This window comes from Sylvia atricapilla, chromosome 20 (assembly GCF_009819655.1).
Source record: "Sylvia atricapilla isolate bSylAtr1 chromosome 20, bSylAtr1.pri, whole genome shotgun sequence".
NCBI lineage: Eukaryota > Metazoa > Chordata > Aves > Passeriformes > Sylviidae > Sylvia > Sylvia atricapilla.
The window spans coordinates 147329-165764 of record NC_089159.1 but is presented as its reverse complement, the minus strand read 5'-3'; the positions used below and the strand labels follow the sequence as shown (position 1 = coordinate 165764).

Below are 18436 nucleotides of genomic sequence, written 5' to 3'. Positions count from 1 at the left end.
GCTGAAATGCATTTTTCTTTACCAAATTATGGCCAAAAATTACTTCTTTTTTTTTCTTTTTTTTTGATTTTTCCTTTTTTTCCCCCCTCTCCCTCTCCTCTCCTCTTTTTGTTGTTAAAGGAAGTAATACAATCTTTTAGCCTCTGGGCAAAATCAGAGGTATGTTTGGATCCTGACTTGGCATTAAAGCAGAAATATTAGTCCTTGAGCAAAAAAGACAAAAATCTCTACAGAGAACCATGCTTTTGGTGTGGTAGTCAAAAACCACCAAATCAGAGAGGTTTCCTACTGGAATTTTTAGTTTTGGCCAAAATGCCTCCCGTTCTCCTCTGCATGAAATCGTTTTTGACAAACACCTTCTATGTGTTTCCTGGAGAAGCTGTTCCAAAGCTTGGTCACAGCTCAGCAGTGGTCTTGTATTTCCAGTTTGGGTTTATCAAATGTGAACCTGCAGCTCTGCAGCTGTGCCGGGTTTGCTCAATTCCAAGATTATCTGATCTCAAGTGAAGTTTTCCTGGCATGGCTGTTTATCCAAACTGAAATATCGTGCACCCTCAACCCATCAATACAGCAGCTCCTTCGGCTGCAAAGGTAAAGCCTCTTTGAAGTATGAATCACAACCCGTGTGTCACCTGAACATCTCCCATTATGTTGTCCTCCCCTGCACACCACTGACCCCCAAGAACACATAAAAGCTTTGCGATCCCACTCCATGCCTGTTCCCTCCACTAGCAGCTGGTGCAGAAACCCTAGAGAGTATGGGTGGGTGTCTTTGTGCCCCCCACAGTGTGGGCTGTACTCTGCCAGGGACAGGGCTGAGCTGGGACCACTGGCAAAGCAACCAAAACATATGGGATGGTTGTGCTAAATCTGTGATGAGACATCTAGGGCATGTGAAATAGGGATGCTGGAAGGTGCTCCGTGTTGTGGCACCTCCTGTTACGATGCAGGCTGCTCACAGGTTTCCTCCACGGCATGAGGTGCTGCAGTGGGAGATGCAGCACCTCTCCAAACCTTCCTGGCATGTGTGGGCATGCTGGTGCTCTCACCTCAGCCTGGGTGGGTGCTCAGCACCCTCCCCTGGCCCAGGAGCAGTCCTGCTGATCCCAGTGACTTGGGGGCTCAAGTTCCTGCCACCATCCCTCTGCTGCTGACAGGGCAGAGGGGAGGCTGTGGGCAGGGACCAAGGCCCCCCATGGCACTGGATCCCCTGGATTGATTCAGGGGCAGAGGACTGACTCCGTGGGGTTCTGGAGCCACTTGAGTCACTGCCACCCTGTTCTGGGCTGGCACAGGAACCAGGAATTCCCATGGCACTGGATCCCCTGGGCTGGGACAAGGACCAAGAACCCCCATGGCACTGGAGTCCCTCACCTCACTGGGCATCCATTCCATTCCCCAGGTCACGACAAGGGACTCAGACCTTTTTATTCCAATGGCTGGCTCTGAAAGTCATGGAAGCAGAAACCCCTCTGTGCTGCCAGCCACAGCCGAGCCCGGCTGGGCACAGAACACACCAACTCCCTGCTTCTGCTCCTGGCCCCTCGTTTGTGTTGGCATCAGCTGGAGAGCGAAGCCGGTTTAATTGGCAGTTGTGTTTGGGGCCAGGGTGTAATGAAAAGGTTTTCTGTCTCCCTCTGCAAGTTCCCCCGAATATGTTTTCACTCTTAATATAATATTCACTTCATTATTAGGTGAAAGAGGCTCTTTTCAGAGAGGGATTTTTTTCCTCTCCTTCCAAAAATACATTAAACTGCCCCTTCATGCTGCACTGCGCTGAGGGCTGGGATTGTCTGCTGGGTGGGAAGTGAGAAACCCGACAGTAAATGGGATTTACACAGGAATTCCTTTCTTCCCCAGTGTGCTGGCAGTGCTGGCTGGGTAATGGAGGAGGCATCTGTGTCTTACAGGGTGATTGAGGGTACCTCACCTCCCCTACAGCGTGGTCACCAAGAGGATCACCCCCAAGCAGAGCAGATGCTTCCAGGGGCTCCCAGCACCCTTGGCTGGTTTTTCCAGGTGCAAACCCCTCTAGCAGAGTTGGGATCCAGCCACAGGGATTCCCATGAGTCCCCATTCAGTGCTAAAGTGTTTCCAGGATCTGCCAGGTTTTGGAAGTTTGCTCTCTCTTGGGTGGATTTGAGGGCATTGGGTGTGACTGGAGTCTGGTATTGCCATCTTATGTTGCTGCTCTTTATGACTTTGCAGGTTCCATAAGGTTTTTTCCTCCAGCTTTGAGAAAATCTGAGCTGCAGAAGCAGTGAGAGTGGTATCACATGCAGAGCATCCAGCTTGGCTCAGCCTTTGGGATCCAGGGGAAACAGCTCTGCTTCCCACTTGTCTGAGTTCCTTGAATGGCACCTACAACCCAGCCAAGCTCTGGGTTCAGTTGTTTGCCATATTTGGCTGGTTTTTGAAGGCCACACAGCCCCTGGTGCCCTCACTCAATGTCCTCAGCCCAGCCAGCTGGGAATATCCCAGGCTGGGGCTGCCTTTGGGGTTGTGCCATCCCAATCCTGACCCCAGCCACTTTTGGCATGTCCTAAGACAGCCAATCACAGCATGGGGAGGTAGGAGGACACTGAGCGGGGCAAAAAGGTCCCCTGGGCTGGCTCTTGCACTACTGCTGTGGGGCACTGGAGTCCCTGGGGACCCCCACACTTCTGCTGTAACCCTCAAGGAGCCACTATGAAAGCCCAGGGGAGCCCAAAGCACGTTTTCCCTGAAAGCAGCAGAGACACAAATCTTCCCTCTTGGGGCAGACACCAGCAGCAGGAGCCTTCCCCAGCTCCACTGCCCATATTCCCAGCCATCCTGGGAAAAACATTAGGGCTGGTACCGTGTGCTGATAAGTATCCAAGGTCTGTCCTTAACTGGGAACAATTAGTATTTGTTTCAGGATACAGCTGTGGCTCCAGAGCTGGCAGAAGCATTCCCATCTGAGCAGGGCTCAGGGGAGCTCCCTAGGGATAACATAGCTCCCAGGTAAGGATGCTCTTGGGAAGGTTCCAGCTTATACATCCTCAAGCCCTCACCTGGTCCTGACATTGGCAGGAAAGTGGGGGCTCCCTGATGATCCTGCACTTCTTTTTCAGGTTTTGGGGAAAAAACCATCAGATTTGAGCTGTTTTGAGCTGTTTTGAGTCTAGGGTTGTGCTAGTTTTTCCACCCCTTCTCATATCCATTTTGTATTTAGTATATCCTGGTGCCTCCCATGCCTCTCTCACAGTGCAGAGCATCCTCGTGTAAAGCCAGACAGGAACTATGCATTACAGGCTCTGGGAGCTAATTCTGGAGAAGGTAGTAGAGAAGGTGCTGGAGTTATGTAGTCAAAGGAGGACTTCAGATTTTGCACATGGGTCTGAAATCTGAGGGTGGAATACTAACTTGGAATGAGAAGTGCTGGGGGAAAGGTTGTGGTCATTCGTGTGGAAGGGTCAGGAACATGGTGATTCCCAGCTCTGCTCCCCTTGGTGAGGCCAGAGGAGAATGACAGTGGTGTCTCCCTGGCCTCATATGTCAGATGCTGCAGGGACCAGTCCCAGCTGTGGGATTAGGACAGCTGGAGCTGATGCAGGACCTGGGCTTGGAGCAACACAGGAAAAGATGAATGGGGGAACCACTGGAGCTTCACCAGCAGCACTCTCACCCTTCAAGCTCTGGCTGCTCCACAAAACCCTCAATGCACTCCAAAACAGACTCCCTGCAGCTCAAGGTGCTCCAGGTCCTGCAGAAGGGGCAGTGGGCAGCCAGCTAGGGTGGGACACTGGAGATCCTGCAGCTGGACAACCTGTAGTCTGAGGGTCAAGGGGCTGAGGAGGAGGAATATGGCCTGGCTGACATGGATGGGCTTGGTTTTCCATGACTTCACATTTTCCTTCACTGGAGGTCTGCAGTGAAGGTGGAAAACATGATGGGATATGGGAGGAGTGGGGCTGCTGGGGGCTTTGGGATGTGACCTGCCTGCCAGGGCAGAGCCCATGGCAGGGACATGGACATGGCACACACCAAAGCCCAATGGATCTGGGAAGTGCCCCCACTCAGGGTGGTTGGGGACAGGAGTTTGGTGGGAAGCAGGGCAGCTCCACAGGCTGCCTAGCCTTCAGCTCCCATGGGATGGTCTGGCTCCCCTGGGGCTGACATGAAATAGGAGTGCTACAGAGGTGCCAGGGGACCCACCAGAACATGGAGCACAGGGCTGGACGCAGGTTTGCTGCAGTGCTGCATCTCCCTCCGACCACCCAAGGCCATTCCCCTGCGACATGCAAATATCTCTAATCCCACTTAGACACCTCACTGCTGCTCTTGAGGTGTTTGCAGCAAATCTGATATTACTGGGAGCCATGAGCTGGCTGCAGAGACACTTGGGTTCACCTAAGAGGGCAGCTGGGTTCTGCCCTCAGTGCTGCCAACACAACCCTCAGACAGCCGCAGTGAGGTGATAGGATGTGACATTTTCTTGGGCCATGGGATGTGGTGTTCCCTCAGGCTAGGCTCTGCTGCAAATTCCAGCCCTTGATTTTGGAAGCATAGGTAGAGCTGGTGGGACATTCAGCTCTTCCAGCCAGCACTAACTCCCTTGCCCATGGCTCTTTTTGCATGGAACAGGGCAGGATTAGGGATGGAGAAAGGGGAAAGGTAACTCAGGGTACCCTGGGCCAGGGCAAACGCAGGAACATGCAGGCTGAACATCGTAGGAAGAGGCTCAGCAGGGCACAAAGAGAGCTGGGATCTGTCATCTGGTGCTGCCCTGGGATGAGATCATGGAATCACAGAATGGTTTGAGTTGGATGGGACTTTGAAGATGATCCAGTTCCAACTTCCTGCGATGGGCAGGGACACCCTTCACTAGACCAGGCTGCTGCAAGCCCCATCCAACTTGACTGTGAACACTTCCAGGGACCTCACCTCTAGCTGTTGGCCTCCCCAATAACAGCTTTTGCTCTCTCCATCTCCTCCAGTAACCAGCACATGACAGGGAGATTTGTGCTATTAGTCGGGCCAGGAGAGAGATAGGCTGGAGTTGGGGATGGGGACAGAGTGGAGTCACCCCAGAGCCCACCCCAGCACTGCTGGAGGAGCCCGGGATGGTGCATCACAGCCTTAGTGATGCACCAAAGATCTCATTTCCTCACCTCCAGGCTCATGCCCAATGATGCCGGTGAGCCCTCACCACAGCCGCTGACCTTTAAACAAGGTGGTTGGAGAGATGGAGGTAGCAGAAATTCCTGAAAGATTATTTCTTTCTCACAAACTATATTTAGACACCATCAGCAAAACCCTAAAGTGCTGAGTTTGGCTGAATAAATCTGGGAGTTTTGTATTTTTTTTCCCCTCAAGGAGAACAGGATTATCCAGCAAACAGAGAAGCATGTTTTTGTTTGACATACCTGACGGCTTCCACTCCAAGTTGCTGTTTTGAGCTCCTGGTGCCATGATGATGATGATAGACCTGACAAGGCACTGCCTCATCTTGTGAAGGTAATTTTTGGAAAAGGAGCAGCTGGCTTACCCACCATGGTGCTGCTTGCTTTCTTTTTTAAACTTTGATTTTTTTAATATTTTCAGAGATATTGGCATATTAGTGTGTTTTTGAGATAGAAGTAGGTCACACTGGTGCTGCTCCAGTACAAAGTCCTTCCATGGTGTAATGCACCTCTCCATCTCCCTGCCTGCTCCAGTGCTGCCCTAAGGGATGGGTGTCTCAGGGAGCTGGTAGGGTTGACATGCTCCTGACTAGTCTGAGGGGGGCTGCAGGGAGTGGCAAGAGGCCACCTTGCTTTCCTGGAACACACTTGGATCATCTGGGGGTGTAGTTTGGATTCCCTGTGCCTAAATTCCATTTCCCCAAGGGAGACCGGGATCAGGTCTGAACTTCCCAGTTGAGTGTTTGGGGTGAGGGGGCAGGCAGTTGAGGGGTTTTCTGATCCCTGAGGGGTGTCAGAGTCCATCTGACCAGTTGGTGACAATGAAGAGCAGAGTGACCTGTCAGGAACCTCATCTGGACATGAACCCAAACCCTGTGGGTGATGGTAGGCAGAGGGGCAGAATCTCCAGCAGAGCAGAAAATTCTTTGCCCTAAACTTGTCAAAATTCCATGTCTCTTGAGCTGGCCCTGCCAGAACATCAGGCTCTTTGAGAAATAAGGCTCTGGGGAACTCAGGTCCTTGAGCTGCAGCTCATCCACAGCAGCTCCTCTTCAGAGAGGGCACAGGGAAGGTAAGGATGGAATTGTTGCACTGTAGCAGCTCTCTGGTGAATGGGCTATACATGTCTGAGGAACTTTCTCCTTTCTCCTCTGGCCAGGCAAGAGGTGAGGATCTCCTAGTGTTCTCCACATGGAGACAAGGAGAAGAGGTAGTACTCAAGGAGGAACCAGCTCAGGGAGGAGGATGCTGGTTCTAGATGGTTTGTCCAGAGCAAGGAGCAACTCAACCTTGGGTAGGAAGCATCAGAATAATGCCTGAACATGGGCTGCTTCAATGGAATCAGTGTAGTTTGGATTGGAAGGGACCTTAAAGATCTTCTTGTTCCAACCTCCTGCCATAGACTGGGGGCCTACTAGAAGGTGTTAGGGGCCTGAGAAGAAAGGGAGAAATGCAACATGGGGCTTCCCAGCACTTATAACTCTGTCCAGTAATTGGGAGGAGAAATGCCTGCCCAGTGGTGTCAGACAGGAGAGCATCAGCTGGGGCTGCTCCTGCCTTCTTCCTGCACTTGGGCCCAGCCATTCTGTGGAAGCTGACATCAACCCAACCCAAGAGCCCTGGAAAAGCCAGGATTCTTCCTCCTGGTCCATGCAGCTGGAGAACCACAGCATCAATGGCACTGCCAGCAGGTGAGGACCTGGAGAAAGTCTTCTATGGCTGTGGGGCACCTAGAGGAAGAGACACGTGACAGAGCCTTGAGGTTGTACTGGAGACGTCGTTGGCCTTGGCAACCAAGTGGGCAGCTTGGCCAAGTCAGTGGTGTGATAAAACCTTTTCTAGCAGGTTCCAAGAGCCCTCCTTGCTCCTGCAGCATATAGTGGGCTGAGGCTCAGCTCTGTAAGGATGTTCCTTCCCAGGGGATGCTTTGACTATGTCAACTATGGTTCTGTAAAAGCCTGAACCTGTGCAGAGGTTCTTGGCCCATGGCATCATTCAGTGTGACACAGCAATTCATCAGGAGGTGGCAGGGCTTGAGGGGATTCCCACTCTTCCTAAATTGCTTGGGAGAAGGTTTCTCCTCCAGTCAAGAGGACTGTGGCTGGTGACCACAGTCCCTGACCTGGCAGTTGCCTCCTGGATTTTGCTGCTCTTTGGAAAGGCATGAGGGACCAGGAAGCATGAACCACCCAGGACACAGCCACTATGGGGCATCTCCTGCCCCATCCCAGGGTGCTCCCAGCCCTAGTGGTGTGGGGCTGAGTCCCAGCCCACGTTCTGCCTGGCTCCAACCTGCCCTGTGCTTCTCCCCTTCTCCTCTGGATCGTATTTATTTATTTATACTGTGAATGTAATAAAACCCCAGCAGGAAACAGAGGCGATTCCCTGCCATTCCCCACAAGCCAGCCCTGGGCCAGGCAAACAAGGAGGCGCATTGTGCAGCATGGAGCCTCCTGCCAACACCGAGCCTGTGGCTGAGGCTGAAGAAAGGGCTGAGTGTGTATGTGAGCACAGGGACCTGGTGCTGGCACCCGACCCCAGATTGGGGATCCTGAGAAAGAAACTTCACTTCAGGGGGCAAGCAGGGCTGGAGGTGAAAGGGCTCCTGTGCTGGCTTAGGATATTGTCCAGGAGCACCTCAGAGCCTGCTCCCAGCACAAAGAACCTCCTTGGCCCATCCTTGGGCTGCCAGGAAACAGAGCTCATCACTAAAGATCACCTGGGGGGAGTACGTGGTGGTCCCATGGCCCAGCATGGGGGTGTATGAGCAGCTCTTCCTAGGGCTGAGGCAGCTGAGAGAGAGCTCCAATCCTTCACTTGCCTCTCTCAGGCAGCTGCTCCAATCTGCAGCTGCTGCCATCAGTAGGGTTCAGAGTGAAAGGCTGCTGCCAGGGCCCACCTGGCTCCTAACCCCCTAGAAAGGGTCTGCAGGAGTGAACAAGGTGGTTGTGGGTGAGACATGGCTCAACCCAGGTTTCCCTTTGATGGGAGAGGTCTCCACTGCTGGGGACAAGTGTCTCAGTGCTGTCAGGAGCTGAAAGCAGCCCCTTGTGCTGCCACCACACTCACCGGATGAAATACTGTGGGTGAGGTGGGGACATTGTCCTTTCTCATCCCTTGTTCTTCCAACCACAGCTCCCCTGGGACACACCACTGTCCTCATGACCCATCCCCTGAGTTCCACAGCTGCATATGGTCCCCGGCCCTGTGCTGGTCCCTCAGGCTCCCAGGGATCCTGGGGTTAAGGCCACGCCCTGAGCCGTGTGTCTCCTCCCTGCTTTGTGCCACTGCTGTGTGAATGGGGATGTCACAGCCCAGAGATCCTGTGGCCAGGGCTGGGGAGGGGAGGCTGGCTGGCAGCAGGATGCACAAGTCTCCAGATGCAGGGTGATGGGGTGACAGAGCTGCAGTGAGCCTCCCTGGTATTGTCACATGCCTGTGTCCCTGAGTCCTGGCCACAGTGTCCTTGCACCATGGGCTGGGTTGTAACCACAAATACCTACAGAGAGTAGAGACCAGGAGGTGACTGGGACACTGCCTGGAGACACGGCCTGGGGACACTGTTTGTGCTGCACCTTCTTGTTTGGGGACCAGACCCCAAAATCCCTATCTTCCCCCACTACTGCACCTGCCTATGGCACAGAACCTGCACAGGAGCACAGAGATTAGTTGTCCTACGGTGGGTACAGTCTTTTGCACATGCAAATGCATTGGCATCACATAGGATTGTGCCTGGGGTAGGAGGAGCTTGGACTTGAGGATCACTCCTGGTGATGTTCCTGGTGTCCCCTAGGAGGTGGTGGTGGCTGGGGCAGGCTCACCCTGGACACACCCTGTCCTTGCGAGGTGAGTTCCTCTCCCTGCTCCAGCCTCTGCCTCCCTCTACGAGCCAGGCACTGGTGGGAACTGGGACCACTGGGGATCAGCGGGTTCGGCAGGGCAGAGGCATTGCTGGCATAGAGCTCCTCACCTCCCTGCAACAAGTCCTGCTGCCCTGGCCAAGGCTGGGCAGAGCAGTGCCCACAGTCCTGCCACAGTTCCACCACCCCCTTCTAAATCCATCGCCGAATCCCCAACTCCATCTTCCAATCCCCTGCCCTCTTGCCCCCTCCCCCGCCCCACCGACCCCTCCCAGCCTTCATTGCCTTTGCCCAGCTCGATTGATCCGTCTCCCTGGATCAATCACCACCTCCCTTGCCCAGCTCTATCTCTCCCTTCCCTGCTCCATCACCTTCTCCCAGGCTCTGTTGCCCCCCTCTCCAGCTTCATCACCCCCTCCTCTACTCTACTGCTCCCTCCCCACCTCCATAACTCTCTTCCCTACTCCATCACTCACCCAGTTCCATTTCCTCATCCTCTTTCTCCTCCCTCTCCCCACATCCATTGCCTCCTCTCTTGCTCCATTACCCTTTCCCCAGCTCCACCATCCCATCCCTGACTCCTCCACCCCCTCCTCGGCTCCATCACCTCGTCCCACCTCTACTGCCCCTCCCTGACTCCCACCAGGGCTGTCCCCATCTCTGGTGCCAAGGGGACCTCTCAAGCCCTTCCCCTCAGAAAGACACCCTTCCCCCTCCCGTAGCTGGCCAGAGGGGCACTGCTGCAGCCCCCCTGTACCCGCGGGGGCAGCCAGTGGATTTTTCCCCTCCATCCCCCGCCCTTGCCGAGGCTCTCGCACAGGTTTCAGGCGCTGTTGACGGGAAGAAAGGAAATGGGGCAAAGCTCTGCCAGGAACCACAGGCTCCCGGGCTCCGGCAATCCATCCCGCTCGCCTGCCTGGCCGCTTCCCGGGCAGGATTCCTGCGCAGTTCTAAGAGCCCTTTCTTTCTGCTATTGATCTTGGATCCACAGCGCAGGGCCACTTCCAAGACTGTAAATCTGTGTGTTGCTCTACCTGGGGTTCTTGTTTTCACTGTGGAGCTCCCAGACCTGCTGGAGATGTCGGCTTCTGTGCGTGGCTGGGATGTGTCCACTCCTGCACTGCCGCCTCCCCGCCGTCCCCACGTCCCCAGGCCTGCGGGCAGACAGGGACAGGTCACTTCTCCATCTGCCACAGGCGGTGGGGGCAAAGCAAGAGCAAGGCTTGGGGTGCTGCTGGGACCTTCTGATACCCCCTGTCCACCTCTGGGGTGGAATGAAGCTCCGGGAACATCCCTGAGGCTCAGTCAGGGCTTGGGCAGCCCGTGGAGTACCTGAGGGGGGTGGGGTGAGGGAGGAGCACCCCAAGGTGCAGGGCAGAGGTGAGGGGCAGCCGCACCTCCACAAGGAGCCCCTTGACTCCAAAAATCCTTGTGTTGTTCTTGGCCAGGCTGCAGTAACAGGAGCCAAGAGCAACAGTTTTACATATTAAAGCAAAATTAAATTAAAATATATTTATTTGTGCCCCCTGCCCCACCCTTTAACCTTTCATAGTCCAGGTGGAGGGCACTCATGGGGGGGTCAACAAGTAAGGTGGGGCTAGGGTTCCAGGTCTCATCCAGCCCTTCCCTGTGCCCAGCACCCATGCAGGACCCTCACTGGGCAGCCTGGGCTGGGTCAGAGACATTTCAGGTTTTCCAAGTGATGCTTCCCAGCTTTCCTTAGCAAACAATTCCCTGAAGGGAAGCCTCAGTGGCCAGAGCTGTGTTTGGGGTGCCCTGGAGTTGTGGCAGTGACAGCCTTGGGTCCCTCATCTCACACAGGACACATGCCCTGGGTCTGGGGGTGGAGGGATGAGGGACCCCGGGAAAGGTCCCAGCACACTGCGGGTGCTACATCCCTCCCCGTCTCTTTGCTGCTCAGCCATGTGTGACAGGACTGCAGCACAGCACAGACTACCTCCAAACAGCCATTTCGTAGAGCATGTGGTCCTAACCCATGGCACAAAGCCCCCTGAAGCTGCTCTGTGTCGCTGGGCACATGGGACAGTGATTTCTGGAACACCCCAGAGCTGGTGGCCAAGCGCTCCCAACATCCAAAATAATAGCAAATATCCCCCAATAACCCTTTTCTCAGGGCCCCAGAGCCCATTGTGCAGACACTCCGTGTTAGAGGGAAATTCCAGGGCGATGCCTTATCTCTCCGTTACATGGGCGATAAGCAGCTCCGACGGAATTTCCCTGTAGCGCTAGACCGGGATGTTTGGATCCTGCACAGTGGGTGTCAGTGATTAGGGGCCGCGCTGACAGGTTGTTATGCTGTTACTAAAGAAATCACAGAGTTGTGGGAATGCCTGGGAATGGAGGGAATGCCCAGACCCCCTGGCGACAGCTAGGCACTGGCTGGCGAGTGTCCCGTAGTACACTCGCGGCACCCTGCTGGAATCGCCCAGAGGTGGACGAGCTGCTCCAAAATGAGTGCTGGAGACGACACAGAGCAACCTGGGCTGACCTGGGATCGGCAGCTCCTAGCAGTGGGCAGCTGCTGGTGGCGCCTTTTGATGGTGGCCTGGGCAGCACAGCCTGTCCTCAGGGGTTCTGTCACGCCCAGAGTGTTTGTAACAACTCCCCGTGCCTTGGATGTAATTTGTCACCCTGTGAGTGGGGCGTTGGATTTTGGGGTCTGGCAGGCCCAGCTTTACCACCTTGACTTATGTCATCTCCCAGGACCTGCCCTGGCCTTACAGTGACACTGCTGTCCCCTGCCCTGTGCCTGCTCTTAATTGTCGTTCAGCCGGGGACACGGCTTTCCTGGCCTGTGCTGTGGGCACTGCAGCTCAGCCGCTTCCCGGAGTCCCCACTGTCCTAGCACGTCCCCAGCCCCAGGGGCACAGGCACCGTGTGCCATGCTCTGCGAGTTCCCCAGTTCTCAGCGGCGGCGCAAAAGCGGCAGTTTGTGTTCCCAAACTGAGGGACGTCACCCTGCGGGGAGAGGGTCCTCTCCCAGGGACAATAAGCCCTGGGGTGTGCCCAGGTGTGCTCAGCCGCTCACACACACCCTGCGGGCACACGGGGGCCTGGCGGCGCCCAGCAGCCGTGAGGTCAGGTGTGATCCTGTGCTCAGGTGTATGTGTGCGCACATGTGCTGGTGCACGTTCCTGTGAGTGTGCGGGACCTGGCTGGTGGTGTGCACGTGTGTCTGTCTATAAGTATATGCGCACGTGTATGTTAGTGTATGTGTGTGCTTGTATGTGTGTGTGTGCATGTACTAGTATGTTTGTGCTTGTCTACACGTGCGTGGGCATGTGCATGTGAGTGTGTGTGTATACATGGACAGGCATACGGTACGGGCATGTGTGTTAATGTGTGCGTGTGTGTGCACATTAGTGTGTAGATATATCTTCGTGTGTTAGTGCATGTTAGTGTGTGCACGCGTGTTAGTATGTTTTAGTGTGTGATGTGTGGTACTGTGTGTGCGTGGGCCATGTGCACGTTAGGATGTGCACATGCGTGTATGTAGAGGTGTGTATGTATTAATGTGTAGCAGCGTGTGCGTGTCTGTCAGCGTGTTACGTGTGTCAGTGTGCACATGGACACGTGCTCATTAGTGTGTGCGAGAGGGCGGGCGCACGTGTGTATCTATGCCTGCGTAAATGTACTGTTTTATGCACGTGTGAGTATGTGCGTGTGTGCGTGTATGTGTGTGACTGCGTTTCTCCCGCCCGCGCGTCCCAGCGCCGAGGAACTACAGGGCTGCGCACGGGCCCCGGGGCCGGTTCCCCGTGTGGGTCCCGCCCCCCGCCCCCCGCCCCTCCCCGTCCCGTCCCGTCCGGCCCCCTCCCGGACACGCCCGGCGGGGCGGGGCGGGGCGGGAGCGCTCGGCGGGCGCTGCCGGTATCGGCGGGCGCGGGGCGGCGCGGGGCGCTCTGCGGGGCCGCCGCCGCATGGCGCGGGCCGGGGCCGGGGACTGCCCCGGCGGGGCGCCTCCGGCACCGCAGCGATCGGCCCCGTGGTGGCGGGGGCAGCGTGGCCGGGCGATGGCGGAGCTGTAGCAGCCGCGGGGTCGGTGCGGGCGGCGGGCGATGGCGGCTGCACGGCTGCGGGTGGCTCTGTGGGTACTGTGGCATTATGGGGTGGGCGGTCGCGGGTTGGAGCTGGCGGGACTGGAGGGCCCGCGGGGGCGCGCAGCGCGGTGCCAGCCCGTGGACATCCCGATGTGCCGTGGGATCGGGTACAACCTGACCCGCATGCCCAACCTGCTGGGGCACGAGAGCCAGCGTGAGGCCGCCCTGAAGCTGCACGAGTTCGCCCCGCTGGTGGAGTACGGCTGCCACGTTCACCTGCGCTTCTTCCTCTGCTCCCTCTACGCACCCATGTGCACCGATCAGGTGAGCGCCAGCATCCCTGCCTGCCGCCCCATGTGTGAGCAGGCCCGCCACAAGTGCGTCCCCATCATGGAACAGTTCAATTTTGGCTGGCCTGAGTCACTTGACTGTGGCAGGTTGCCCACCAAGAACGACCCCAATGCCCTCTGCATGGAGGCCCCTGAAAATGCTTCAGCTGCTGAGCCACACAAAGGACAGGGGATGCTTCCCGTGGCCCCCCGGCCCTGGCCACCTGGCACTGCTACCGAGGGATGGGGACCCAATGGGCTGGGGGCCTGCAACAACCCCGAGAAGTTCCAGTACGTGGAGAAGAGCCTGTCATGCGCACCCAGGTGCTCCCCCGGAGTGGACGTGTACTGGTCCCAGGAAGACAAGGACTTTGCCTTCATCTGGATGGCTGTCTGGTCCACCCTCTGCTTCGTCTCCACTGCCTTCACAGTGCTCACTTTTCTGCTCGACCCCCACCGCTTCCGGTATCCTGAAAGGCCTATCATTTTCCTCTCTATGTGCTACAATGTCTACTCTGTGGCCTTCATCATCCGCTCTGTGGCTGGGGCTGAGAACATTGCCTGTGACCGGGAGAATGGTGAGCTCTACATCATACAGGAGGGGCTGGAGAGCACAGGCTGCACCATTGTTTTCCTCATCCTCTACTATTTTGGCATGGCTAGCTCTCTCTGGTGGGTTGTCCTCACCCTCACCTGGTTCCTGGCTGCTGGGAAGAAATGGGGGCACGAGGCCATTGAGGCCCACAGCAGCTATTTCCACATGGCCGCCTGGGGCATCCCAGCCATGAAAACCATTGTCATCCTCACCATGCGGAAGGTGGCAGGGGATGAGCTCACAGGGTTGTGCTATGTGGGGAGCATGGACGTCAGCGCCCTGACTGGCTTTGTCCTCATCCCCCTCTCCTGCTACCTGGTCATCGGCACCTCCTTCATCCTCACTGGCTTCGTTGCCCTCTTCCACATCCGGAAGATCATGAAGACAGGTGGCACCAACACGGAGAAGCTGGAGAAGCTGATGGTGAAGATTGGGGTCTTCTCTATCCTCTACACCGTCCCAGCCACCTGTGTCATTGTCTGCTACTTCTATGAGCGGCTGAACGTGGATTACTGGATGCTGCGGGCACTGGAGCATGGCTGCCTGCGCCTGCCTGGCCGCCGTGCTGCCAACTGCTCCCTTGAGGCCTCAGTGCCTACTGTGGCTGTCTTCATGCTTAAGATTTTCATGTCACTGGTGGTGGGCATCACCAGTGGGGTGTGGGTGTGGAGCTCTAAAACGCTGCAGACCTGGCAGAGCCTGTGCAACAGGCGGCTGGGCATGAGGACGCAGGGCAAGCCCTGCAGTGGGGTCAGCTGTGGCGGGGGACACTGTCACTACAAAGCCCCCACAGTCATGCTGCACATGACCAAGACAGACCCATACCTGGATAACCCGACTCACGTCTAGAGAGGGGGCTGTCCCCTTCCCATGCTGGGAAAAGTGGCCTCACGGGTAAGGGACAAGGGCAAGGGCTGTGTGGTGGCAGGATGGACACTCCCAGGTTTAGGGGGGTGAGATTGCAGGACCCCCCATCCCCACTCACTGACAAGTAGCTGCTTTTCCCTAAAGGTTGTTTTGTTGTTGCTGTTGCCAAATCCAGTGACTCTTCTAACGCTTTCTTTGGGGGATGGTGGGGATGGGGCAGGGAGAGGAAAAATCCATCCGTGTTTATTTAATTCTGTAATTTATTTTAATTTTTTTTTGATCATTAGCTGCAAGAAATGGAAAAACCAATAAATGGATGTGTTATTTGATCCGAGCCTGGTGCTGTTTGCAGGGATTCCAGGAGGTCAAGAGCTCCCCTGTGGGACCACACCGCAATTTGGGGGCTTTCATGTCGGGCCAAGCCATGCCAGGCCTTGCCAAGGTGCCTCTGTCTCTGGCAGGAGGTGGTACCAGTGGGTGCCACCCTCCATTTCCGCTCTGTAGCTTCTCTGGGGCCGGTTCTGGCTCCCAGCAAGGAGAAGGAGGAAGAGGAAGAGGAGGGTTTTCCTTTACTGTCATGAATCATCTTTTCCACTCCATGCTCTGAAGGTGATTTGTGTCAGAGCCATTGGCTGCCAGAGCCTTGGTGCCAGGCTGAGGGGCTTTGAGAGGGCAGGCCAGGGAGATGGGCTGGGGGCACAGGACCTTGGGGCAGACAGGGCTCAGCTTTGATGTCCCCCGCAGTAGCCCGAGGTGCGGGTAATGGAAACTTCTGGGCAGCTTTATTTATCCCCTGCTCTGGTTACAATCCCAGCTCGCCTTCCCCATTGTCCGGAGGGAAATTCAAGCCTCAGCTGGTGCTGGTGGGGCTGGTGGGGGGAGCCAAGGCTGGCAGGCACAGGGCAGGCAGGAGGGTGGCTCTGCAGGGGCTTGGAGGGGGGAAACTGCCCACCCTTTCCAGAGAATCCTGAGGTGCTGGCAGGGGCCAGCTCATCTCTGCAGGGGTTTGGTGGGGCTGGCTGTCCCCAGGCATGTCACAGGGGTTCCCAGTGCTAGGGAAGAGAAGTGGGCAGGACGCTGTGGCAGGGGTATAAGCAGCACAGCACTTGTGGCAATCAGGACCTGTAGGGGCAACGCAGCTCTAGAGATGTTTAGACTTGTCCATCATCTAATCAGCCAGCCTGCCGGCTGGGCAGCACTGGGCCCCAGGGAGGGTGGACCCTTGTCCAGGGAGCAACAATCCAGCCAACAGACCCTCTCTCCAGCACTCAACCTGGGACCCACTGCTCACCCCAACAGCCCTCGGACCCCATTTGATTAAGCCCTTAGGGTTCAGACTATCAAACTATGGCTGGAGGACAGGGGCAAGACTCCCCCCCCCAGCTGGAGTTGGGGCAGGGTCTGGGGTCGGGGCCCCTCACTCACCATCGAGCTGTGACAGGGCTTGGTGCTGCCGGGACTGATGTGGTGAAGCACTTTAATGTCCTCCCTGCCACTCCCGGGATGCTGGGAAGGCAGGAGAAGTCGGGTCACTGAGCTGAGAAAAGCCTTTTCCTCCCCCAGGAGCTAGTGTGGTGGACGAGGTGTGAAGGAGCCCCCCAGGATCTGGTGTGGTGGACGAGGTGTGAAGGACCCCCCCAGTACCCATGTGGTGTCGCTGGGGTGACACGGAGGTTTGGGTACCCACGGCTGTTGAGCATCCAGCCCCTTTCCCAGGCTGGTGATGATGATGGTGCTAAGGCAAGGACCCTACCTGGCCGCAGGACTGGTGGGCTGCAGCCTCTGGAGCTCTCTTGGCTGCCACAGTTAAGTTTGTTTTGAGCAGAGAAAAGAGCCGTGACCTGGGGCAGGAGAGTCAATACTGGCTGCGGGACAGGCTCCAAAGTCCAGCTGGGGAGCTGGGCATGGCTCTGGGCGGGTGCTGCCTGGGAAGAGAGCACAGCGCAGCGTGTTCTCCGTGTTCTGCCTCGGGTGCTAAGCCAAGAGCGAGCTCGGTTCACCTTGTGTGACAGGCACACGGCCTAGTGCTGGTGCCCTGCTGGCGGCACCCCTGGGGACAGGCTGTCCTTGAGCACCCAGCGCTTGCCAAGGAGCGGCTGCTTCTGGAGTGCTCACCCGATAACCCATCCCAACGGGCCCCGGCTATCGGGCCTGAGAGAGGCCACTGGCGCCCACCACTGCCCATTATCGGCCCCGGCAGCCCAGCTGGCTCCCACTGGAGGCTGCCAGTCCTGAGAGCTGAGTGTGGCCAGGACACAGCTCCACAGAGCCTGTTGCAAAGTGGAGCTGTCACATGGAAGGACTAGCCCAGGGACACCGGTGGCTCCTAGTCAGCTTCTTTCAACCCCGTGCTGTGGGGTTCAGCCTCCCTCTGTACACCCCCACCCAAGCTCATCCCTGTATCCCATCTCCCTCCTCAGAGCAGCCCTAAGGGCACCAAATACTTGCGTCCAATAAAGCCCCAGCAAGATACAAGTGAGGTTTTGCACTGCTCAGGCCCCACAAGGCAGCTCCTGGCTTGGGAGAGTGAGCTGGGGCTGCCAGCTGGGTGAGAACAGGGCCAGGACACCCTGAGGTCCTGGTCCAGCTCAGCATGGAGAACTGGAGTCTTGTCATTCCTGGCACTTGCTGTGCCACGGAGTTAATCCACTCTCACATGGATGGACACTCCTTCCAGGTTTGAGTAGCAGAAGAAAAGGCAATGTGCTCTGGGAATTTGCTAAAATTCCTCTTACCCAGAATATTAATTTTTGATTGAGAATTAAGCCAAGAGGAAACCCAGGGGGCCAAAGTCGGGTCTGGTCTTCTCAAGGTCATGCTGGAACTCCAGCAATCATAGAAGCCCTCGGGGTTTGTTGCAGGCAGTGAGTACAGCAGGGCTGATGATGGTGGTAGCAGGGCCCCGGCTGCCCGCCAAGCCCCTACACTGCCCTGCCAGGTGGGAGGACAGCTATTTATAGCACTGCACAGGACACTGATGCCATGGAGGGGCTGCTATAAAAAGCAAGTCTCCAAAAAGGTCTTGGAGCAGATGCTGCTGTGAGATCTCTCCACTGAGGCCTGGAAATGTCCCAGCTGGAGTCACTCAGATTCACCCAGGTTCTGTTGCACGGCCGGCAAGCCAAACTACCTCCTGTGGAAAGGGGATAAGGCTTCTCCAGGGAAAACAGCATCTGCCCATGGCCAAGAGGCTTCAAATCTTCACACCCATCAGGATTTCCCTGCCTAGCAGTATGGGGCCTGGCTGGAGCCCTCCCAGCTCAGATCTGGAGGAGCAGGATGAAGACACCCAGGAACCCTCATCCTCTCAGCAGAAACAAGCAAAGCTTCAGCCAAATCCCCTCACAACTGTCATGAGCTGGCACATCACTGCTCCAGCCATGCTTGGAGCTCCAAGCGTCCCTGCTGGGCTGCTGATCAGGATGGGGGCTTGGGACACAGAAACAATAATCCTTACTGCAAGCATGGCTTGGGTTGCAAAACACACTTCAACAAGAGGGAAGAGGCTTTGGGTGCAGCCAGGCCATGCTGGGACAAAAGAGCAGACATCCCAGCTCACCATCTGCAGCTGCACAAA

At 56.4% G+C, this 18436-nt stretch overlaps 1 protein-coding gene across 1 annotated transcript; it reads left to right on the top strand.

Annotated features, from left to right (window-relative positions):
- The first annotated feature begins 13086 nt into the window (after nucleotides 1-13086).
- Nucleotides 13087-15188, top strand: FZD9 (frizzled class receptor 9). The gene has a single exon (XM_066333085.1). The coding sequence runs from the start codon at nucleotides 13087-13089 to the stop codon at nucleotides 14839-14841; it is 1755 nt and encodes a 584-aa protein (XP_066189182.1). The 3' UTR covers nucleotides 14842-15188.
- Nucleotides 15189-18436: the final 3248 nt, after the last annotated feature.

Excerpts from the sequence above, each read along its gene's own strand:
- FZD9 (XM_066333085.1), top strand. The coding sequence starts at position 13,087 with ATGGCGGCTGCACGGCTGCGGGTGGCTCTGTGGGTACTGTGGCATTAT.